The sequence below is a fragment of the Typopeltis vanoorti genome, chromosome 19 (genome assembly GCF_054136105.1).
Source record: "Typopeltis vanoorti isolate ZY-2024b chromosome 19, IOZ_Tvanoo_1.0, whole genome shotgun sequence".
NCBI lineage: Eukaryota > Metazoa > Arthropoda > Arachnida > Uropygi > Thelyphonidae > Typopeltis > Typopeltis vanoorti.
The window spans coordinates 37,208,686-37,234,179 of record NC_143567.1 but is presented as its reverse complement, the minus strand read 5'-3'; the positions used below and the strand labels follow the sequence as shown (position 1 = coordinate 37,234,179).

General features: G+C 35.7%; 1 protein-coding gene across 1 annotated transcript in view; it reads right to left on the bottom strand.

Moving 5' to 3' along the window:
• LOC150096002 (zinc finger-containing ubiquitin peptidase 1-like) overlaps nt 1-25,494 on the bottom strand; it is a 245,689-nt gene that overhangs the window by 115,997 nt on the left and 104,198 nt on the right. Inside the window, exons 4-5 of the mRNA XM_090409263.1 lie at nt 24,212-24,400; nt 4,879-5,047 (exon numbers count right to left, since the gene is read on the bottom strand). Coding sequence (XP_090265389.1) covers nt 4,879-5,047; nt 24,212-24,400 — 358 coding nt within the window. The remainder of the gene's footprint in view (nt 1-4,878; nt 5,048-24,211; nt 24,401-25,494) is intronic.

The following is a 25,494-nucleotide window of genomic DNA, read 5'->3' as shown; positions in this document are numbered from 1 at the left end:
TTGGGGAACAAAAGGCATTAGAGAAGAATTTTCTATATAACACTATGTTATTTATTACATAAATAATTGTACACTGGAGAGGGGTAAAAACATAAATGCCAAAGAGGTGATAGAGCGAACAAAAAAAAGCAGAATTTATATATGTATAATAATCATAAAATAAAGAATGAGAAATTTAACAAACTTATTATAATATTTAGATAAAGAAAATAATGAGCTTGTGCTTGTATTTTTTTTTCAATTAGATATTCATAAAATTGCTTCAAGGTGTTTGTATGTAAATTGGTTTTGTATTCATCATCATCAAATTCCTGCCATGTACCCTCAAGGGGTGTACAAAATATGATAGTACTATGTATTCATCATCATCAAATTCCTGCCATGTACCCTCAAGGGGTGTACAAAATATGATAGTACTACATGAAAAATTTACGTCATTACTAACTTCCTATCTACAATTTTCCTCCAAATCAGTCTGTTACTTGTCAAGACTCCAACATTATCAGATCTTATATTTCTATCGTCTAAGGCACTTTGTACCGTATCAATCCACCTACATCTTGGTCTTCCTCTGAGTCGTTTTCCTGCAAACCTGGCAGAGAACACTTGTTTTGCTAATCTTTCCATGCCCATTCTGTTTAAGTGACCATACCACCTGAGATTAGCTCTGCTAACGCATTCCTGGATGCTGACCATGACAAGTTCTTTCCTAATATCCTCGTTTTAAATACGATATTGCTGTTGATGCCATCTGTTCACGCCTCTAATCTTTCTCAGGACTCTCATATCTGTGGTCTCTAGTCTTTGGTCAAGTGTTTTACTTCTGACCCAGCTCTCAGATCCATAAGTTAAAACTGGTTTGAACACTGTCTTGTATACAGCAATTTAGTGTTCTGACTAATTTCTCTCTTATTACATATGAATTTATTCAATTGACTTCCTACTATACCAGCTTTATTGATTCTGTTGTCTATTTCCATATTTAATTTACCATCTTCACTAAAAATCGTGCCTAAGTAGGTGAAATGTTTTACTTGTTCCACAGGTTCTCCGTTCACAATACAGTTGACATTTTCAACGATTCTGCCTATTTTCATTGTTTTTGTTTTTTTATTGCTGACCTTCATACCATATCTATTACAACAGCTATTCAATTTCGTCAAAGAACCTTGCAGACTTGTAGTGGATTTATTTAGAAGTATAACATCATCCGCATAAAGCAAAGAGCTGACATTAACATCTCCAATTTTCATATCATGTTTAATACCACATTCCTTCATAATGTGATCCATATAGATAATGAATAACAAACGGGGATAATGTACATCCTTGTTTCACACCAGATTTAACATTAAACCTTCTTCTTGTACTTCCTTCAATCCTAACTGCTGACTTACAACTCAAATAAAGACTAAGTATTGCTTGATATAATGCCCCATTGACACCATATAACTGTAGCGTATAGAATAGCTTCTCTCTTGGCACCTTATCATATGCGTTTTCCAGATCTACAAAACTCAAATATAGATCTTTGTTATATTCCCATGATTTCTCCACTATTTGTTGTAAAGTGAGGCTCTGATCCTGACAGTCTCTATTTGGCTTGTTCTTCACCAAGCTTTTCTTCTACAATTCTCCTTAACCGTTTCTCAAGTATACTTGCGTAAATCTTACCAGGAACACTCAATAGAGAAATACCTCTGTAATTCTCACATTCAGTTTTATTTCCCTTTTTATATATGGGTACTATGAGAGCTCTACTCCAATCATTGGGAATTCTTCCCTCTTTCCAAACCTTCTGAACTATGCAGTGCAGCCACTGCATGACTTTTATACCACCAATACTTCAGCATTTCTGGTCGAATATCATCTACTCCTGCTGCCTTTCCACATTGCAAGCCTTTGATGGCTTTTTTCTATTTCAAGTATGGATATGTATTCCTGATTGTATGCCTGTTGAGTGTTTTTTACCACTGTGGTCACATTGCTTGTTTTATTTAGCAATTTTTCAAAGTAATTACTCCATACTTCAAGGATATCTTTTTCTCCCGTTTTCATGTCACCTTTATCATCTCTAACTCCTTTTACAGTACTCTTCTCTCCATTTCTAAGCTTCTTCAACAACTTCCAAAATATATTGCTACCTTCTTGATATTTATTTTCTATGTTCTTGCCAAAGTCCTCCCATGACTTCTGTTTAGCTAGTTTTACACAGTGTTTAGCTTTCTTACATTTGTCTCTGTATTCTCTAAGAGCACAAGCTGACTTATTTGCCAGGAACCTTTGATATGCTTTCTTCTTTTCCTTCACTTCTTATTTTTCTTCTTTTCCTCTTTAACTTTCTTTTCCACCATGGGGTTCTGATTTTTCTATCCTTGCAGACAACCTCACCACATGCCTCTCTGGCTGAATCAATCAAGGTTTTCTACAAGGCTTACCACTGAATCTCTAAAGTTTGGTTCCTGTTCTCAAACTCTTTCTTTCTTCAATAATCTTTATGTATTTTAGTGTACAGTTCACATCTGAGTGCTGCTCAACTTTTATTTGCTTTAAAACTTTCTTACATGTCATTCTTTTCAATATGAAATTCAATTTTATCCTGCTCAAGACTAAATAGTGATTGCATCCAATTTCAAACCTCTGTACACGCTGGTGTCCTGCACAAGGGAGAAAACATCACTATCAACATAATATAGTCAATGAGTGATTTTCTTATTCCTTGCCTCTTCTCTCCATGTGAATTTGTGCACATTTTTATGTTGGAACATGGTGTTAGTAATAAACAGTCCATGTCCTGAGCAGAAATCCAACGGGTATTTGCTATTATTATTAGCTTTGCTCTTTTCTCCAAATTTTCCCATTTTTGTATTTCTGACAATCATTTCCTACTCTGCTATTTAGATCCCCAACAAGGACCAACTTTTCCTTTTTCATTGTTTCAGCTGCTTTCTCTAAAGCATCAAAAAATTCCTCCACTTCGACTTTAGTAGAACCTTCTGTGGGACCATAGGCACAAATAAGTCGCATTGTCCAATTCCATTTCTGATATTTGCCCACATCACTCTACTTGAGACCGCCTGCCATTCAAGAAGATTAGCCTTGTATTTTGTGTTGAATACTATGGCTACTCCTTCTTTTCCTTGATTTTCATTTCCTGAATATAACATTTTGTATTTATTGCTCAGAAAGATCTCACCAGTTTTTGTCTTTTTTTGTTTCAGTCATCTCTATTATTTCGATCTGGTACTTATCTAATTCCTCAGCTAGTTCCATTTCTTTGCCATTCAGGCTTCTTATGTTGATAGCATCGATCTCTAACTTTGGTGATATTGAGTTGGGGTGTGCTTTCAGATTTGTTCCAGTAGCTGCCTTTTCGCTGTTCACCCTAGTGAAAACATTCTGGGCCTTGTTTAACCAGGCAACGCCCCAGTCGGCATGAAATTTTGTCATGTTGTACCATCATTTTGTGATTTGGTTTAATCCAATAAGAATTAAAATTTGATCGGGTAAATCCCAAATTGCCAGCTCATCCTTGTTCGTTCAGTATCCAGGTGGTTACCCAACAGGGTGCACCACGAGAAGGTGAGGATTGGACATTAGGTTAAAAGCCCTGGTTGGTTCTCCGCATTCCTTTAAAGGCTATGTGAAGGTCTCCTCTCAATTATACAGCTTTGACCCTTAAGCACCCCAAGGTATGTTTTTTTTTTTTTGTTTTTTGGTGTTTGTATGTAATTAAATTTTTTTTAAAATTGGTTTTTGAAAATTTGATCACATAGGTATCTACTACCAAAAAATGACAAGTATTTGCTTTGAATTTTTTTTGTGACTCCAGTAAGTTTATAAAAGTTATGTAAATTATTTAAACTTTCTTTGTAAACTGTCTTCAGTACACCTTTATTCTGGAGATCAATTAATTCTAATTGCAGATCAGCAAGTGCATCCATAACAGAAAATGTATAATGATTTTTAAAGAAGTCAATTTTGCTTGTAATTCTCTTAAAATAAAAAATAAATTTAAAAAATCTTACTTCCACTTGGTTAAAAAATGAATATTTCAGACTGTGAAAATAATTGAAAAAAAAAAAAAAAATATATATATATAAGACTTATTGCAAAAATTCTGAATTTCAATATAAGTTAGCAGGAGAGTTTGAAAGTGTCCACATCCCAGAGGCTGTAGGACTGGGCATGCCTGTTATAAAGCATTAGGATTAGTCAATATATAGAAGAGATTTTATATGCTTTTATCAATAGTATTTTATTCACTCTGTCATTTTCCCACATCTAAAATGCTATCTTATATCTAGATTTATTTTCTTCTCTGCTGTGTTTACACTGCCACAAAAAAAAAAAAGCAGACTTGATTTTTATTTAATGTCAATTAATTATCCTTTATAATGATAAAAAAAATTTTCAGTTTTGTTTTCATTCCTTTAAATAAAATCACAAATAGTTGCCTCATTCTGAAATTTATGAACATCATTTATTTAGTTTTCAATGTCACAGATGTTCCCCATACACACTGTCTGAATTAAATTATCTTATAGTTATTACTACAACAAACTTAACTATTTTCAGTTATAGCAATGTTTTCATCAGGCAAAAGACAACTATAATATCATTTATTTCACCTAATTTAATGAATGTCATTTTTCATACAGTTTGGTTACTTAAATCTCAGCTGGTTAGAACATCTTTGTTTGAGACCCATTAGGATACTTCTCAAGTGAGAAATACTGTGGGAAGGTGAAGACTAGACAATGGCTCAGAAGCCTTGAACACGTATACATATTTCTGGTAGGAATGTGTAGTTTGTGAAATAAAAAAGGCATTGCAATATTAAATTTATTATATTTTTGTTATTGGCTCATTACCTACCTAATATGAAATGAAGACAAAAATGTTACTACTTCTGTGGCTCCAATCCATTTCCTACTATTTGCTAATCTTCCACCAAGCTGCTCACATCCCTGAGGATCAAAACCTTGCCTCCACGCACTTTCAATTAAATCTTGCAGTTTTGATATTGATGGAATGACAAATTTTCCTGAAATAACACAAAAACATAATTGTTAAGCTCAGTACCATTTGTCATATTTGTAACATTCTAATGAAGGATGTGCAAAGAATACATTCAATTATTCACAAGAAATGTAACATTTTTTTGGATTCCAGGCTGATTAATTTCAGTTAAAAAAAACTGTTGACCAATGAGAAGAATTTCCTTACTATTTTATTCAACAGCAAGTCATCTGCTTTGTTCCTTTACATTCTGCAAGAATGTAAATGTTTTTGACTGTTCCCATACTGCCATACTGTATAATTTCCAAAGGTTTTTCAGAGTTACAGATTAATTTGCACCTACTGAGGTGCAACAGCTCAGATAATTGTAACCCATAAACAAAAGTGCATGATGGTTGCAATTATCATTTGCTTCCTAAGTGTTGTTGCTCCCCAGTACATCAACTTTAAAATAAAACTTTAGTCATATTTATCCTTTTCTTGAATATAGTGAGCTACACAGCACTAGCCTTAAATTCAGTAAAATCATCTGTCATTTCTCGAAAAAGACTTAAATTCAACACTCAGGCATTGGTGTTTTTTTTTTTTTAACACTGATTCCAAATTTAAATTAAGACAGTATTCCCTTCAATGTTTTTTTGTTAGTAATAATTATAGACTAAACACAACTGCCATTCTCACTATAAAACACATGAAATGTGTTTTATAGTGATGCAGAATGACTTATGTTATAAGCAGCCAATTAAAGCAATCAACTGCCATTTTCAGACAGCTTAATTATTATATAGATATCACCATGGAGTCAGTAGATTCATTATTCATACAATCATACTTCTTCTTGAATTCATTCACTAACAAAACAATTACAGCTATTCACGACCTTCCAAGTCAAAAACCTAGTCCTCCCACCTTTGCTGACCACACTCTTTGAATTTACAGACTCCCTTTCTAAAGAGAGTCTGTAAATTGTATTATGTCTGTAATGTCGAAAAAAACTTCTTCAGTGTCAATCCTAAAGAACTTCTTTATTAACTTATATGCTTCTATCATGTCTCCTCTTTTTTGCTATCAGCTAGTTTTTGATACTTGACAGATCTCCAAACTATTCTCATAAGAAGCCTTCCATAGACCTGCCACAATCACTTGCCTCTTCCTCTCCACCACTTTCTTATCTCTATGGAATCTAGGTAAGTAATCAGATCTGTACACAATAGTCCATAAGTGGCCTTTTAAACTCTTGCAAAGGGGAATAATACCCTCCGTCCTAGTTTGTCAGTGTGTTCTTCAACAACCATGTAATATGATTTCTTTGAATTAACATGGAAAAACACAAGGAATAAGTATTACTATTTATTTAAGGCCATATATTTCATCCTGAATATTGCACATTAGTGGCAACAATAGTAATTACAAAGTAGAGCACAAATAATTTGTGATTTGTAATTAATTATTGTTGCCAATGATGATGGATTATAATATTCAGGCTGAAATATATGGCCTTAAATAAATAGTATCCATTCCTTGGGTTTTTCCATGTTAATTTAAAGAAACCTCTCATGGCACAAATATCTCTTAAACAACCATGTAATCTGATGTTTTTCAGATTACACGGTTGTTTAAGAGTATGTATGCTTTTCAGGGATGACCTCTCATTCTAGCATCATCCATTACCCTATGCAATAATTCCCCTGTATATATCTGATGAGTTCCTCTCACCAACTTATACATTTCATTCATATCACCTCTCCTATCTCTCAAGCCTGGCAGACACAATCCCTTAATCTGTGTTATATTCAACATTTCAGAATACAGCATTAGTTATTCACCTCTGCAATCTCTCCAATGTTTTACTTTATCACCATTATAGCCAGGTGACTAGATCTGTGCACAGAAATCCAAATGAGGCCTAACTAGCCTTATACAGTGGAACAATCATCTTCTCTATATCAATGTATAGATAAGAAGGATATTATACACCCATTCAGTTGAGCTGCCTACAATCTCGGCAATCTCACGCACTTTCACTCGGCGGTCTTTCATAACAATACCATGGATTTTGTCAATCATTTCCTTCATAGTGACTTCAGTCAGGCATCTGGAGCACACTTCATCTTCAATGGACTTACGACCACGTTTAAACTCATTTATCCAAAAATAAATAGTCTTTAATGCTGGTGCAGAGTCCCCCCATGAACTGCATCTAACTCGGCTTTGATCTGGGCAGCCGTCCACTTCTTCAAATAAAAGTGTTTTTATCACTGCACAAAACTCATTTTTCTCCATTTTTATGAAAAATGTGAACACAGTCATTTTAAATGTTTGTCAAACGAGAACTATGTGTAGCACATAGTTAAAATTTTGCCAGGGGTCATGAAAAACATTATATGTACCAACACTGGTATGAATGAACGAATTGTGTCACCATCTATTGGAAATTTACCAAACTTTTCAAGCAACCCTCGTACATTCGCTGCTATTACACGGTATCTCTCTCTCTCTCTCTCTTTGCTATAAGATGAGTAAAGATTCTTCTCATTACATTCTTGCTACTATCACCCTCAGTCAAAAATGTTAGTGCCCATAAACTCCACATTGAAGTCACAACTTACACTTAGTCTCTTTTCATCCAATTTAAAAATCCATAATTTATTGACAGTGCAACGAATACATGTAGCACCTCTCACACTTTCCAAAACAACTAAAATCAAAATTTATCTCTAGCAGAGACAAATCTGTAGCCATCTTGACTACATCACTGCCAGTCAATATACTTCACTCTAAGTTCAAAGATTTTATAAACAAGCCTACCCACTATAAATACTGCAAGTGCACAACTTCTACAGCAAATCCTATACACAAACACAAAAAAATCCACAATTAATTTGCCCCCCCCCAAAAAAAAAAACCTTTTCTCAATCCTAAGGCTTCTTACAGAAGCCTACCAACAAACAACCACCTGGTGTTCCAAATACAAAGGAAATTAAAAAAAAAAAAAGAATCACACAATTTAGTATGTAAAGATTTATGCTCAGTGTCACAAGACTAGATCATAAAATGAATATCTGGATAAAAACTCACACCAAAATATGCCATTATATTGAACAAGTGAAACACCTGAAGTGCCAATGGGCTGGAAAAACTGCTTGAAGATGAGATTAACAATAGACAAAATCAGTACTGGATTTCTATGGGAAGAAAACTGAGCATGTGGATGACCACATCAAGATGGATTTATGAAATCAGATTTTCGGGAGAAACAAACCAAGAAAAGCCACTAACAGTCTTGAAAAGACCAAAAGGCCTTCATCCAGCAATGGACTGATGATATAACAATTTATCCAACTGCTTCAAAGTAACGTGTATAGTAAGATAGCATGAAGCAGGTAGCACCATTAATACTTCACTCAGGCTTATTAAATGTTAACACTAATCCTAAAATTTTATATCTGCTATCATGTGTAAATCTCAATGGAAATAAAATGAGAAACAGAGATCACTAAAAGTTATATAAGAGAGCATATAGTAAAAGTGTAAAAGGAGTGGATTTTTTTTTTGGATGAAGAGTGGTAAACGAGTAGAATGTGCTGCCAGAGGCAGTCATAAGTATCATGTTGGTGAATAAGTTCAGAGATATGATAGGCAATGTGTGAATAACAGTTAGTTTAGGCTTCACACAAGGAGTATTTGAATTCTGCGGAGATGCTCGTATAATAAGAAATAAATATATATATATATGGGGTGCTTAAGGGTCAAAGCTATATAACTGGGAGGAGACCTCTACATAGCCTTCAAAGGAATGCAGAGAACCGACCAGGGCTTCTGACCTTCTGACCACGAGAAGGTGAGGGTCCAAACCTCACCTTCTCGTTGTGCACCCTGTTAGGTATCTACCTGGATACTAAATGGACAAGGATGGGCTGGCAATTATGGATTTAGCCGACCAAATTGTATTCTTATTGGCTTAAACCAAAATTTCAAATGATGGTACAGCATGACAGAATTTCATGCAGGCTGAGGCATCACCCAGTTAAATAATGCCCTAGTTGTTTTCGCCAGGAAACCAGGGCAAAGAGCGAAAAATTGGATACTGGAACAAATCCTAAAACTTACCCCAACTCAACATCACCAGATTTCAAGATCGGTACTAACATAAAAAAATGAATGGCAAAAAAATGGAGCTATCTGAGGAATTGGATAAGTACCAGGTCGAAATAATAGGGGTGACTGAAAGAAAAAAGACAAAAACTGGTGAGATCTTTCTAAGCAATAAATACAAAATGTTATATTAAGGCTATGACAATTAAGGAAAAGGAGTAGCCACAGTATTCAACACAAAATACGAGTTTAATCTTTTGGAATGGCAGGCAGTCTCAAGTAAAGTGATGTGGGAAAATATGAAAATGGGGAACTGGACAATGAGACTTATTTGTGCCTATGGTCCCACAGAAGATTCTACTAAGGCAGAAGTGGAGGAACTTTTTGAGGCTTTAGAGAAAGCAACTGATACAACGAAAAGGGAAATGTTGATCCTAGTTGGGGATCTAAATAGCAGAGTAGGAAATGATTGTCAGACATACAAAAATATTTTGGGAAAATTTGGAGAAAAGAGCAAAACTAATAATAATGGCAAATACCTCTTGGATTTCTGTTCAGGACATGGACTGGTTCATGTTCCAACATAAAAATGTGCACAAATTCATATGGAGAGAAGAGGCAAAGAATAAGAAAAGTCTCATTGTCTATGTTGTTGTTGATAGTAATGTTTTCTCAATGGTGCAGGACACCAGAGTGTACAGAGAATTTGAAATTGGAAGGTGATCACCATTTAGTCTTGAGCAGAATAAAATTGAATTTCTTTTTGAAAAGAAGAACATGTAAGAAAGTTTTAAAGAGAATAAAAGTTGAGCAGCTCTCAGATGTGAACTGTAGACTAAAAAACACAAATATTATTCAAGAAAAAATGAAAGAGTTTGAGAGCAGGAACCAAAACCTTGGACAAATCAGTGGCAAGCCCTGAAGAAAACACTGATTGACTCAGCCAGAGAGGCATGTGGTGAGGTTGTATGCAAGGATAGAAAAATCAGAACTCCAATGTGGACATAGGAAGTTAAAGAGGCAGTGAAGGAAAAGAAAAAAGGATATGTAGTCCTTACTGCATGCCTGGTCAGTGTTTTTTTACCACTGTGTTGTCATCACTGTCAGCACAAATAAGTCAGTTTGTGCTTTTAGAGAATACAGAGACAAGTGTACGAAAGCTAAACATTGTGTAAAACTGGCTAAACAAAAGTGATGGAAGGACTTTGAAAAGAACATAGAAAATAAATATCAAGAAGGTGGCAAGATATTCTGGAGGTTGTTGAAGCTCAGAAATGAAGAAAAAATGGAGGAAAAAATAAAGGTGTGAAAACAGGAGAAAAAGATATCCTTGAAATATGGAGTAATTACTTTGAAAAACTGCTAAAAGACACAAGCAGTGATGACAGCACAGTGGTAAAAAAACACTGACCAGGCATGCAGGACTAGATATCCATACTTGAAGTAGAAAAAGCCATCAAAAGCCTGAAATGTGGAAAGGCAGCAGGAGTAGACGATATTTGACCAGAAATGCTCAAGTATAGGGGGTACAAAAGTCGTACAGTGGCTGCACTGCATAGTTCAGAAGGCCTGGACAGAGGGACGAATTCCAGATGATTGGAGTAGAGCTCTCATAGTACGCATATATAAAAAGGGAAATAAAACTGAATGTGAGAATTTCAGAGCATTTCGTTACTGAGTGTTCCTGGTAAGATACATGTAAGCATACTTGAGAAGGATTGTAGAAGAGAAGCTTGGTGAAGAACAAACTGGATTCAGGCTGAATAGAGGCTGTCAGGATCAGATTTTCACTTTACGACAGATGGTTGAGAAAACATGGGAATATAACAAAAAATCTGTATTTAAGTTTTGTAGATCTGGAAAAGGTATATGACAAGGTGCCAAGAGAGAAGCTATAATCGTACAGTTATATGATGTTAATGGGGCATTATATCAAGCAAAACTTAAGTCTCTATTTGAGTTGTAAGTCAGCAGTTAGAATTGAAGGAAGTACAGGAAGACGGTTTAATGTTAAATCTGATGTCAGACAAGGATGTACATTACCCCTCTCGATACAAAATTAATAATGGAAAAAACTCACGTACAAAGATTATTTAATAGTATAATTTTCGTCTGTGTGTGACAGGCACCTTGGCATATACCTTTTCAGATCTACAAAACTTAAAATTATACTATTAAATAATCTTTGTACGTGAGTTTTTTCCGTTATTAATTTTGAATCGATAGGTCTACTCACGGTATACCTCTTTTAAAATTATCCCCTCTGTTATTCATTGTCTATATGGATCACATTATGAAGGAAAGTGGTATTAAACCTGATATCAAAATTATCATCAAATTCCTGACATGTAACCTCAAGGGATGATAGTACTACATGAAAAATTTACGTCATTACTAACTTCCTATCTACAATTTTCCTCCAAATCAGCCTGTTACTTGTCAAGACTCCAACATTATCAGATCTTAAATTTCTATCATCTAAGGCACTTTTTACCGTATCAATCCACTTATATCTTGCTCTTCCTCTGGGTCGTTTTTCTGCAAACCTGGCAGAGAACACTTGTTTTGCTAATCATTCCTCACCCATTCTGTTTAAGTGACCAAACCACCTGAGATTAGCTCTGCTAATGCATTCCTGGATGCTGACCATGTCAAGTTCTTTCCTAATATCCTCGTTTTTAATATGATATTGCCATTGATGCCATCTGTTCACGACTCTAATCATTCTCAGGACTTTCATATCTGCGGGTCTGTCTCTAGACTTTGATCAAGTGTTTTTACTTCTGACCCAGCTCTCTAATCCATAAGTTAAAACTGGTTTGAACACTGTCTTGTATACAGCTAATTTAGTGTTCCGACTAATTTCTCTCTTATTCCATATGAATTTATTCAATTGACTGCCTACCATACCAGCTTTGTTGATTCTGTTATCTATTTCCATATTTAATTTACTATCTTCAGTAAAAATTGTGCCTAAGTAGCTAAAATGTTTTACATGTTCCACAGGTTCCCTGTTCACAACACAGTTGACATTTTCAACAATTCTACCAATTTTCATTGTCTTTGTCCTTTTAACGCTGATCTTCATACCATATCTATTACAACAATTATTCAATTTAGTCAGGGAACCTTGCAAACTTCTAGCGGATTTATTTAGAAGTATAACATCGTCCGCATAAAGCAAAGAGCTGACATTAACATCTCCAATTCTGATATCATGTTTAATACCACATTCCTTCATAATGTGATCCATATAGATAATGAATAACAAAGGGGGATAATGTACATCCTTCTTTCACACCAGAAGTACAGGAAGATTAAACCATCCCCTGTATATCCTTCAATTCTAACTGCTGACTTACAACTCAAATAAAGACCAAGTATTGCTTGATATAATGCCCAATTGACATTATATAACTGTAGCATATTGAATGGCTTCCCTCTTGGCACCTTGTCATATGCCTTTTCCAGATCGACAAAATTTAAATACAGATCTTTGTTATATTCCCATGCTTTCTCAACTATTTGTCTTAAAGTGAAGATCTGATCCTGCCAGCCTCTATTTGGCCTGAATCCAGCTTGTTCTTCACCAAGCCTTCCTTTCCAGAATTCTTCTCAACCATTTCTCAAGTATACTTGCATAGATCTTGCCAGGAACACTCAGTAGGGAAATACCTCTGTAATTCTCACATTCAGTTTTATTTCCCTATTTACATATGGGTACAATTAGAGCTCTACTCGAATCATCGGGAATTCGTCCCTCTGTCCAGGCTTTCTGAACAATGCAGTGCAGCTACTGTAATAGTTTAATACCACCATATTTCAGCATTTCTAGTCGAATATCATCTACTCCTGCTGCCTTTCCACATTTCAAGCTTTTGATGGCTTTTTCTATTTGAAGCATGGATATGTACTCCTGAATGTTTTGCCTGTTTTTTTTTTTACCACTGTGCTATCACTACTTGTTTCATTTAGCAATTTTTCGAAGTAATTACTCCATACTTCAAGGATATCTTTTTCTCCCATTTTCATGTCACCTTTAGCATCTCTAACTCCTTTTACAGCACTCTTTCCTCCATTTCTAAGCTTCTTCAACAACCTCAAGAATATCTTACCACCTTCTTGATATTTATTTTCTATATTCTTGCCAAAGTCCTCCCATGACTTTTGTTTAGCCAGTTTTACACAGTGTTTAGCATTCTTGCATTTGTCGCTGTATTCTCTAAGAGCACAAGCTAACTTATTTGACAGGAACCTTTGATATGCTTTCTTCTTTTCCTTCACTGCCTCTTTAACTTCCTATTCCACCATGGAGTTCTGATTTTTCTATCCTTGCAGGCAACCTCACCACATGCCTCTCTGGCTGAATCAATCAGGGGTTTTCTTCAAGGCTTGTCGCTGAATCTCCAAGGTTTGGTTCCTGTTCTCAATCTTGTTCATTTTTTCTTCAATAATATTTGTGTATTTTTGTCTACAGTTCACATCTGAGAGCTGCTTAACTTTTATTCACTTTAAAACTTTCTTACATGTTATTCTTTTCAATATGAAATTCAATTTTATCCTGCTCAAGACTAAATAGTGATCGCTTCCAATTTCAAATCCGCTGTACACTCTGGTGTCCTGCACCAGGGAGAAAACATCTCTATCAACAATAACATAGTCAATGAGACTTTTCCTATTCCTTGCCTCTTCTCTCCATGTGAATTTGTGTACCTTTTTATGTTGGAACATGGTGTTAGTAATAACCAGTCCATGTCCTGAGCAGAAATCCAACAGGTATTTGCCATTATTATTAGCTTTGCTCTTTTCTCCAAATTTTCCCAAAATATTTTTGTATGTCTGACAATCATTTCTGACTCTGTTATTTAGATCCCCAACAAGGACCAACTTTTCCTTTTTCATTGTGTGAGTTGCTTTCTCTAAAGCATCAAAAAATTCCTCCACTTCTACCTTAGCAGAACCTTCTGATGGACCATAGGCACAAATAAGTCTCATTATCCAATTCCTCATTCTGATATTTACCCACATCACTCTACTTGAGACTGCCTACCATTCAAGAAGATTAGCTTCGTATTTTGTGTTGAATACTATGGCTACTAATTCTTTTCCTTAATTGTCATTTCCTGTATAACATTTTGTTTTTATTGCTCAGAAAGATCTCACCAGTTTGTCTTTTTTGTTTCAGTCACCCCTATTATGTCGATCTGGTACTTATCTAATTCTTCAGCTTGCTCTCAGCTCTTTGCCTTATGTGAATGATGTTATACTTCTAAATAAATCTGCTACAAGTCTGCAAGATTCCCTGACTAAATTGAATGACTGTTGTAATAGATAAGGTATGAAGGTCAGCATTAAAAAGACAAAGACAATGAAAACAGGCAGAAACAATGAAAATATCAAATGCATTGTGAATGGAGAACTTATAGAACAAGTAAAACATTTCATCTACTTAGACATGATTTTTAGTGAAGATGGTAAGTTAAATATGGAAATAGACAACAGAATCAACAAAGCTGGTATGGTAGGAAGTCAATTGAATAAATTCATATGGAATAAGAGAGAAATTAGTCGGAACACTAAATTAGCTGTATTCAAGATAGTGTTGAAAACAATTTTAACTTATGGATTAGAGAGCTGGGTCAGAAGTAAAAACACTTGATCAAAGTCTAGAGACCCACAGATATGAGAGTCCTGAGAAAGATTAGAGTCGTGAACAAATGACATCAATGGCAATATTATATTAAAAACGAGGATATTAAAAAAGAACTTGATATTGTCAGCATCCAGGAATGCATTAGCAGAGCTAATCTCAGGTGGTATGGTCACTTAAGCAGAATTGGAGAGGAAAGATTAGCAAAACAAGTGTTCTCTGCAAGGTTGGCAGGAAAAAGACTCAGAGGAAGACCAAGATATAGGTGGATTGATAAAGTAAAAAGTGCCTTAAAAGACAGAAATATAAGACCTGATAATATTGGAGTCTTGACATTTAACAGACTAATTTGGAGAAAAAATGTAGATAGGAAGCTAGTAATGATGTAAATTTTTCATTTAGTACTATTATATCCTGTACACCCCTGAGGATATATATCAGGAATTTGATGATGATAATGATATATATATAAAAAATATAAAAAATCAGCTAACGCCTTTTTATTCCAGTGTAGGGAGTAGGCGAGGCCTTTTAGCCCTATCTAACTTTTGGAGACTGAGTGGACAGTTCAATCTCCACTTGCAGCCAATCAGAGATAGCTGGCCCAAGGCTATCATTAATTAAGTGGCACACAGTGAAGAGAGACGGCTCAACAAGTGACGCCATCTCGTGGTCCCTAACACAATATATATTTAATGTCTGAAATAACGTGGGTTCTACGGTCGATTTTCTTGAGTTTATTGGATGAAAAACCCAAGTTTAGGGGAGAAAAACCCACTTGCCCATGCCAGAGATCGACTAACTCGGGAACAGGTCAAAAAAATACTTAGAAAAATTTCCTCTAGTCGACCACTAGCTTCAAAACGAAGTCTTGCTTCGTGCAGTCAAGCGCCGTAGTGTGCAAATGCCACATCCACTGAGCTACACAGGTGATATATATATATATATATAAAAAACACATGTGGTCCTCAGGTTATGGACGACCCGACTTATGGTGTTCCATACTTATGAATGGGTGACCAAGGCTCCTCATAAGGATAATTAATAATTAAATTAATAATTTGGGAAATAGTTTTTTCTGCGCATGTAAACAAATCCGCATTGCATAAGTGGTTCATTGGGAGCAGCTCTTCCTTTTATTTGGAAGTCAAATTTAAGGGCCTGGGTCACACTTGCCATGTTTGAAGATTGGTTCTTGAACTGTTTTATTCCTGCTGTGGAACGTTATTGTTCGGGAAAGAAAATTCCCTTTAAAATTTTCCTTGTGCTGGACAATGCTTTTGGACATCCAACATTTTTAGATGACCTTCACCTTAATGTAAAGGTCATATTTTTTTACCACCCAACACTACATTATTACTATAGCCAACAGACCAGGAAGTCATTTATGGCTTATTACTTATACATACATTCCCACAAGCAGTCAGGGATGTGTAAGATGATGTGATGACCTTGAGAGAGAGTTCTGGAAGAATTATAACATCTATGATGCCATCAAAAAACATTGCTGTTCTTGGGAGGAAGTGAAGCAAATCACAAACTGTGCCCTCAATTCTGTGATGATTTCCATGGCTTCACAGGAGAAGACATTAGCAAAGCCAGAAAAGCTGTGGTGGATAGTGGCAATGCACTGCAATTGGACATCAATGAAAATTATGTCCTTGACTTACTAGAGTTCCCATTCACAAGAACTAACCAATGAAGATCTTATGGAGATAGAGAAGCAGCTGATAGAAACACAAAATCACAAAGAATCAGAAGACCCAGAGCCAACAAAGTTTACAACAAAAGAATTAGCTGAAGCCTTTCATCTCATTGAAGTAGGATTTGCTAAGCTTGAGGGGCAAGACCCTAACATTGAGCAGTTTACAAAGGTTTACTGTGCAGTTAATAAGAATATCAGCTGCTACAAGGCCATTTACGATGAAAAAAAGAAAAAGGCTGTGCAAACAACCCTAGATACCTTTTTCAAGAAACTGACTTCAGTGGTAAGTCTTCCTCCAGCAACAGAATCAAATCCTGATTCTGCAGCACCAAAATCTGATCTTGATTCAAATCCTGATTCTCCAGCACCCACTCCATCCATCTTCTGATTAATGTTAGCCTACCTTCTTGTCTCAAAAATGCCCCTTCCAGTAAGAAGGTTGATGCAACATTAGGTGAGTGTTAACTTTGATATTCTTTTTTGAAATTTCTCCTATCTAAACTTTCTGTATGAGTTTGTTTTTATGTTTTTATGTTCTGTTTGTTTGAATTAAAAGAAAGAGCACAATAGTTTCTGTAACTTATTATAGTACAGGGGTATTATTATTATTACATTAATTTACACTGTATTATTATTGCCACATATGAGCCATTATATTATTATTATTACAGTATTACACTGTATTATTTAAGCAAGATCTTTAAAGATATTAGCCTTGCAACAAAAATCAGAATCGTGAAAGCAATGGTATTCCCTGTGGTATTGTATGGATGTGAAAGCTGATCCTGAGAAAGAGTGAAAGAAGGAAAATAGATGCATTTGAATTATGGATTTGGAGACGTTTAATAAGAATACTATGGACTGCAAAGCAAACCAATAAATCAGTGATAGACAGAATAAAGCCAGATTGCTCCCTCGAAGCTATGATCATCAAGCAAAAATTGTCATACTTCGGACATATTATGCGAGCAAATGACAGTCTGGAGAAGATGATGATGCTCGCTAAAGTTTGATGGAAGGAGGAGAAGAGGAAGACCAAGAATTAGATGGGTGGATGGAGTTAAAGAAGCAACTGGAGTGCGCTTGGAGGTTCTGAAAGACATGGTCAAGGACAGATCGGAATGGAGAGTATGTTCATAGAGTCGCCAGGAGCCGGAAACGACTCGATGGAACATCACTCACACACACACAGTATTATTATTGCCACATATGAGTGGATTGCCTGTATATAGTATATAAAAATAGTATTATATATATAAATGTTATATATTGTTCTTTGTTCTTGACCCAGCCCACACATGGCACAACAATGTGCCATGTGTAGTCTGAAGTTCATTTGTAACAGGATGTTGAGCAGCTGCTGTTTGTGTGCCATGTAGGTTACGCAGGAATGAGTGGTTCTTCAGAACCATGATCATGGAAATATCCACAGAAGAGATACTATGTAGAAACTGTCTATGAAACGGTGAAGGTTCAACAATGAACAAAACTTTTTTGGATTACATCAAGAATTTTTAAAGAAGTTTTAGGTGTACCATCCCAAATGTGACAGTAGTATTATAAGGCTGAGCAGATTTGAGATTTGTGTAGATTAAGCAAATGGACAGAAGAGAAGTAATATCTTGAGTGAAAAGATATGCCAAGTTTTTTGAAAGTTGAAAATGCTATAAAAGTAATGTGATTATGCCAGAAAAGACAAGAAGTGCATCATTCCAAGAAAAGACATCTGGTCTTAAATGTAAAGTTGAGCATTATCAAAAATAAGTGAAGAACTAAGTTCCTTTTTGTGAGAAAACAAGTAAAACTGTTATGAAAGCACTCAAGGTGACTAGATGGCTGTTACTGTTGTTGCCATACTGCAGGATGGTGTGAAGATCAGTGTTTATGGTACTTATCGTAGATGATCTTCAAGTTTAAGATTGAGCACTGCAAGGTTTATTGTAAGAGAGTAGGATCTATGGAGAACGCTATCATCATCAGCAAAACTGTGAAGAGGGCTTGAGAACAGTGAGAGTAGATCATTTATATCAGTGTTTCCCAACCTGTGGTCCACAGGCAGAGTTAAATAAATATAATTTTTTTAATTATCCAAACAAAAAAAATTAAAATTGAATAAGTAAGTAAAAATTGTTGAAATAAAATGGATACTTAAAAAAAAAAAACAAATAGCAGCAGAATGTTCATGGAATGAATGTTCCATGAACATTCTGCCGAGTAAAAGAGGGATGAAGTGAACAACGATATGGTTTTATTGCTTCTGCTTTCCCTTGCATTTTTCTCAGATTTGATGTTAACATGTGTCATCCACATTTCAACCAACTGCTTGTTGTTTATTGATTTTTATTATTGAAGGTTTTCCTCCTTCAACCAAGGCTCAGTATACCTTCAGAAGTGCTAAGTGATACTTGGACAAAGCGTGTTTAGTTAATCCCAGTATTTATATATTTTTCGGAAAAGGTTTTAATAATGGAAAAGTGACTTAGAACTAGGACTTTGAAAAGAAAAGCAAATGAAACAGGTGATGCTAACCCTAATTTTGATACATATGTTGTAAATCTGATACTATTAAAGTAAAAGAAACAAGCAGTTCAAAGAAAAAATACAGTAGGAAATATGAGTATAACAGTTCATATTTGGAATTCAGGTTTACTTGGTTTGGAGATAAAAGTGAACAGAAACCTCAATGTGTTTTGTACTATGAAGTGCTGTCGAACAAGTGCATGAAACCTGCGAAACTGATGACATTTAGAAACTAAACATTGTGATGTGAAAAAATCAGCCAATTGAATTTTTTCACTGACTCTTAGGGATATTAAATCATGGGAAAGATGTAGATTCAGCCATGGGTTCGATTAATAGCAAGGCACTTGGAGCATCCCATCTCTTAAGTTTGTGAATAGTGAAAACAGGGAAACCTCATTCTATCGGGGAAATTTTACTACTTCTAGCTATAAAAGATGTGGTAAAAACTATGTTTGGCAACAAGTTACTAAAAGATGTTGATTTGATTCCTCTTTCAAATGACACTGTCGGTCACAGAATTAATGATATGGTAGGTGAATCTCAGTTAATCGAAAGAGTTAAGAAGAGCCCTTATTATGCATCACAAATAGACGAGCCTAGTGATGTTACAAATGATGCGCAGTTAATATGCTATGCAAGATATGCGTATGATAACATTCATGACGATATTTTGTTTTGTAGAACTTTTTCATCCCAAATGAGTAGAGAAGAAATATTTCACACTCTCAATAATTACATAATACACAAAGGGATCTAGTGGGAAAAATGTATGGGCTTCTGTTCAAATGGAGCTCGTGCCCTTACAGGCAGGCATAGCGGGGTTGTTTCTAAGATCAAGGAAGTAGCTCTGGATATGAATTGAGTACACTGTTTCACACATAGGGAAGTGTTAGCCTCTGAAGAAATGCCACCAGAATTTAATACTGCTATACAACTGTAAAGCTAATTAATTTTATTAAAGATCAACTGTTAAACAGGTTTTTTCGGTACTCTGCAATGAAATGGGCAGTGAACATATACTTGTGTTTCATTCTGAAATTCACTGGCTTTCCAGGGGCGAAGTACTAACTAGGTTATTTCAATTAAGGCACATGAAGTTTTATTGTTTGTAAATGAATGTAATTCTGATTTCGCATCACTCCTCGTTGACGAAGCATGGTACAAATGATGTTATCAACTGAAATTAATTAAATTAAATTAACTAAATCTCTCCCTTCAGGGAAATTCTTTAACTGTTCTTGATGCCTACGACAAAATAAAGGCATTCGAGAGAAAACTGCCGTTATGAATAAGTTATGTAAAAGACAGACAATTTGCACCTTTTCCAACATTGGAATCCTTTTTTAGTGGAAAATGATATTTTTGTTGATTCTGAGTTTCTGGAAAGGGTTTGTGACCACCTCAAAATCCTGAAACATATTTTCTGAATAACTTTTATAAGAATTTTTGTGAGTTCGCGATCCATTTCAGGCTTACAGTCATGAGAACAACCTTTTGTTATTGAAAAAAGAACAGTTAATTGAGCTTTCAAGTGACAGTGGGCTTAAAATGCAATTCCATGATGTTTGTTTGGCTTGATTCTGGATTCTCGCCTTCAGCGAGAAGTGAATTTCCCGAATTATCTGAAGAAGCAATGAAAATCATCATGCAGTTTTCTACAACCTATCTTTGTGAGAAAGGATTTTCATTACTCTTTCAAATAAAAGCAAAATACAGAAATCGTCTTAGTGTGTGTGTGTGTGTGTGTGTGTGTGCCGATCTTCGACTGAAGATGACCAATATTGAGCCAGATATCCAGCAACTCTACAACTACAGGAAGTATGCAATGCAATGTAATGTTCCAAGTAAAGAAATGTTTTCCCATCATCTATGTAAGAGTTGGATGAGAATGATGGCACGAGGTCAACCTTATTTTTAGGTGAATGAGAAGGAGGTGGAAGCATGGAGACAAGTTATGCCTAATGGCTTCTGCAAGGGATCAGAATGCACCCAATACTATGGACTACAGGAAGTATGCAATGCAATGTAATGTTCCAAGTAAAGAAATGTTTTCCCATCATCTATGTAAGAGTTGGATGAGAATGATGGCACGAGGTCAACCTTATTTTTAGGTGAATGAGAAGGAGGTGGAAGCATGGAGACAAGTTATGCCTAATGGCTTCTGCAAGGGATCAGAATGCACCCAATACTATGGATCAGAAGGCACGACTACCAGAGGTAGTCGTGCCTTCTGATCCCTCCTGGCGAGTTTTCTACATATAGCATTATCTAACTCAAATTAGCTTTTTTTTTAATGATGGTGTTGCAAGTATTGCAGGCTTCAGCATAGGCTGTGAATGAAGCTGGGGATTTTGTCTCAAGTCACTCCTGATAAGCTGTTTTCTTTTCTTGAATTATCCATCCTGGCATATCTTTTGAAAAACCATGGCTGGAATACAGAGTGGGAATTTTGAACAGCGAAAAAAATGAAATCTTCATTTCAACATGGATAATTTCTGTAACAAGATCACAAGAATCATGATGATCATAAACATTAGTCTGACCATGGGAAAGGAATAAAAGTCCGAGGTCTTCCTGCTTGGAACTGTAATCACAAACTACATGAGATGAAACTTAGTAATTCAGATTACAATGCTATCTAAGAAGAATAGTCACCTCAGCAATGTATACCTGGAAGGAAAAATTGGAAAAAAAAGATCCATAGTATTGGGTGCATGGAAAGGATTTTGGGATCCTGATCGAGAGGATGACTGATTTATTTTATATTGTTACCAATGGCAAATATCTCTGCTCCTCTTCCAGCTTGGTCATTAGAATTAAAAAAAAAAAATAATAATAATAATAATAAAACAGCTTTTTAAGATTGCAGATATTAAATCTCAAAGGAAAATGGCTTTGTTGTTGGTTAATTTGGATTATATAAAATCTGGCTTCATGGATAAGTTAAAGAGGTCAGGATGATTTTCAGAATTGGGGGAACAGTAGATGCATCAGATGAAAGAGATATATATAATGACACAGGGAAATCTTAAGCCACAACAGGTCAAAAATGGGAGATTCAAGATTGAGCATCCTCTGGTAATGAATGCTGGACCAAGACATAATAATAACAAAATCGGATAAAGGCAATACCACTGTCGTCCTTAACAGGTCAACAGGTTACATACTTCAGATGAATCAACTAGTAGCCGATAACAACACATATAAGCTGGTATATTATAATCCAACAAACAGGATGAAGGATAAAACAGAGAAACTACTCAAGTCCGTCACTTCTTGGCCACCGGACACGGTTAAAAAACTCCAACCTACTACGCCCCCCCCCCCCCCGAATATATGGGGTCCCAAAAATACACAAACAAAATGTGCCGCTTAGACCAATTGTGGAAAGAATAGACAGCCCTAATTAGCACTTAGCCAAGAAATTAGCATCAACACTCAAAAGGAGTTGGTAGGTCATTTCCCTCTCCTACATAAAGAACACACAACACTTTATAAACAAAAGTAAAAACATAACACTCGACAAAGACGACTTATTAGTCAGTTTCAATGTTTCTGCCCTTTTCACAAATGTTCCCATCAATGACACAATTCTCCTACTACAGAACAAATTTACACCCGACATTACGGCCCTCTTTGCCCACATACTACAGTCCGGTTACTTCGTGTGACAAAACAAATTTTACCTATAAAAAGAAGGTACAGCCATGGGCTCACCACTATCCATCCCCCTCCAATTGCTAACTTCTACATGGAAACTTTTGAGCAAAGGGTTCTTGATTCCGCCACGCGAAGACCGACAGTCTGGCTTAGATACGTTGCCGACATATTCGCTATCTGGCCGCACGGGTGACAAACACTAAACACATTCCTTAGCCACCTGAACAAACAACACGAACGCATACAATTTACCATCGAAATCGAAAATCAAAACTCGCTCCCGTTTCTAGTCACACGTCTTCCTTCGGGCAGTCTATCCTTCACGGTCTACCGAAAACCGACACACATGGGCCAATACATACATGCTAATTCATACCACCACCCATCACAAAAATATGGCATCATTAACACCCTTAAAAACAGAGCTACAACAATTTGCTCTAACCAGCAAGCCCTGAAACAAGAACTAAAAATCATCAGTGACACATTCATAAATAATGGCTGTAACAAAACTACTATTAACAAAATACTCCATAAAACAACAACAAAAACGAATCTAGATTACAGTAAAACCATAGCCATCCCATACATTAAAGGGTTATCAGAAAAAATCAACAGAATCCTACAACATTATAACCTCAATGCCACTTTTAAGCCACCCACTAAACTTAAAACCATATTCAGCTCCTCTAAGGATCCTCTCCTCCCATTGCCACATCCTGGAGTCTATTGCATCCGCTTCACCTGTAACTTACTGTACATTGGTGAAACAGGACAGACAATCCCTATACGTAAGAAAGAATACATAAGACACATTAAATATAACCATTATGGTGAAGCAGGCCTCTCAGATCATGCGCTCAACACCTTACACCAAATCAACTGGAAAAGCACCCGCCCTTTACACCATACAAAAACCTGGTATGAAAGGAAATTTAAGGAAGCTTGCGAAATCCTGATAAACCACCCAAATATCAACAACAAAGATGGCATGAAAATTCCAAGGATCTGGATGGCACACATTCAGCCTACCTAATATATAAGATCCAGCATAAGTCAAGACTCTAGCCAATCTTCAGCTAGTATCAGAAACCATTCCATACCAACTGGCTGGAATGTAATGTATAATCATGATGTTAATATATGTATATAGATAGATACATAGACTTGTTGTTGCGCCCAATATATTTCTACAACCAACAGATAACACTAATAATAGGACTCTAGCATTGATGTATAGTTTTTTTTCCCCACCAGAGGTCAGGCCAATAATTGTTGTAGCGGTTGGTCAGTAACTTTAACAAACCAGTTTGATTGTAGTGTAGCTTGTTTTCTGTGTATAGTGTGTATGCTCCAGAAGATGACCTTGACATAAAGGCCTAAACGTTGAATGTAGATTTTAATTATATTAAACTAAAGTTTTTATTCAAACACGGTAGCTGTCTCCATAATTTTCAAAAATGTATTCTATTTATATTAACTGCAATAACACTGTTAATTTAGGTTTACTTTTGAGCTATATATGAACACCACATAATTACTGAACAAGAACTTACCATTAAAAAGTTTGCTGTTATAACCCGTATGATGAACAAGAGAGGAGAGAAGCATCTGGATATTACGATATCCACATCCCCAACCTTTATCACCATAGGTGGAACCATAATGATCAACTGTAGTACATAACCAAGTATGCTCTACATTTGTGGTTGCCATACTAAAAGCTCTTATTTTTGGAATTAGTCCTGCCAGGAAGGAAAAATAGCATTAACTTTATAACAAATAGCATTTACAATAATTATAATAATAATTTATAATGATTAACAACTATAAAAAATTAATTATATCATATTAAATTTTATAATTAAATTGTAAAAAAATAAAATTATAGCATTACTCCTCAAGGTTCAAGAATAGCTCTTTTTAGGGATTGTAATTAATAGCAGTCCATTCTACTCGCTCAACACATACCATGAGATGAACCTTGACCTCAAACCCTTAGCTTATGGGAATGAGCACAAACACCTATCCTAAGCTGCAAAACATCACTTACTAATTCATTTTTCTATCATATCTCCTCTCTATCTCTTCCCCAAACTTTGAAATGCTCACTCAATATGTACAACCCCATGTGCAACTCCATAGGCTAGTTATCATCTTGATTGCTTGTCACTGGATCTCTCCAATTGTCTCCCCATCTCCTTGGAAAGTGGGTGCGTGCACACACACAGTGCCTGCATGTTTTAGATTACACTTTTCTTACACACTAGTGTAAGGAAAAAAGTGTAGCTTAATAACCCCAGCTATTTCTAGTCCATCTGACATTTTCCTACATACAAATGCATTAAAGTTGTTCTTTGATGGTCATTCCTTCTTTGGCTAGTGAAAAAAATTCTGATTTCCGATTTATTTATTATTATTATGTGACATCTCCAGGGAGTTCCAAGACTCACTGAAGGAGAGTATGCCAACAGCATCGAATGACTGTTCCCCTTCCAACTACTAACTGTGCTCAAACTCGCTTAACTTTTTTTTTGTGAGCGATTAGTAGCAGATACTCTACCAATCAACCAACCTTTGCTTTTTTTTTTCCAAGTCAGTTAACATTGCAGCTATTTAGAGAAATCAATGAAATTATACATCTTTCTCCTTAATATAATAGTATGCATGAAAAATCCTCGATCCAAAATGCCTAACCAAAAAAGTTTCTCAAGTCACCATGCAAGGATTCTGTGTCAGTTTCCCATCACTTGTCCCATTTTAGTATCATCAAATAATTAGATATCATTGGTGTACCCTGTGGTATACCAATGGCCACCCTTCTCTTCCTCTTAGACTC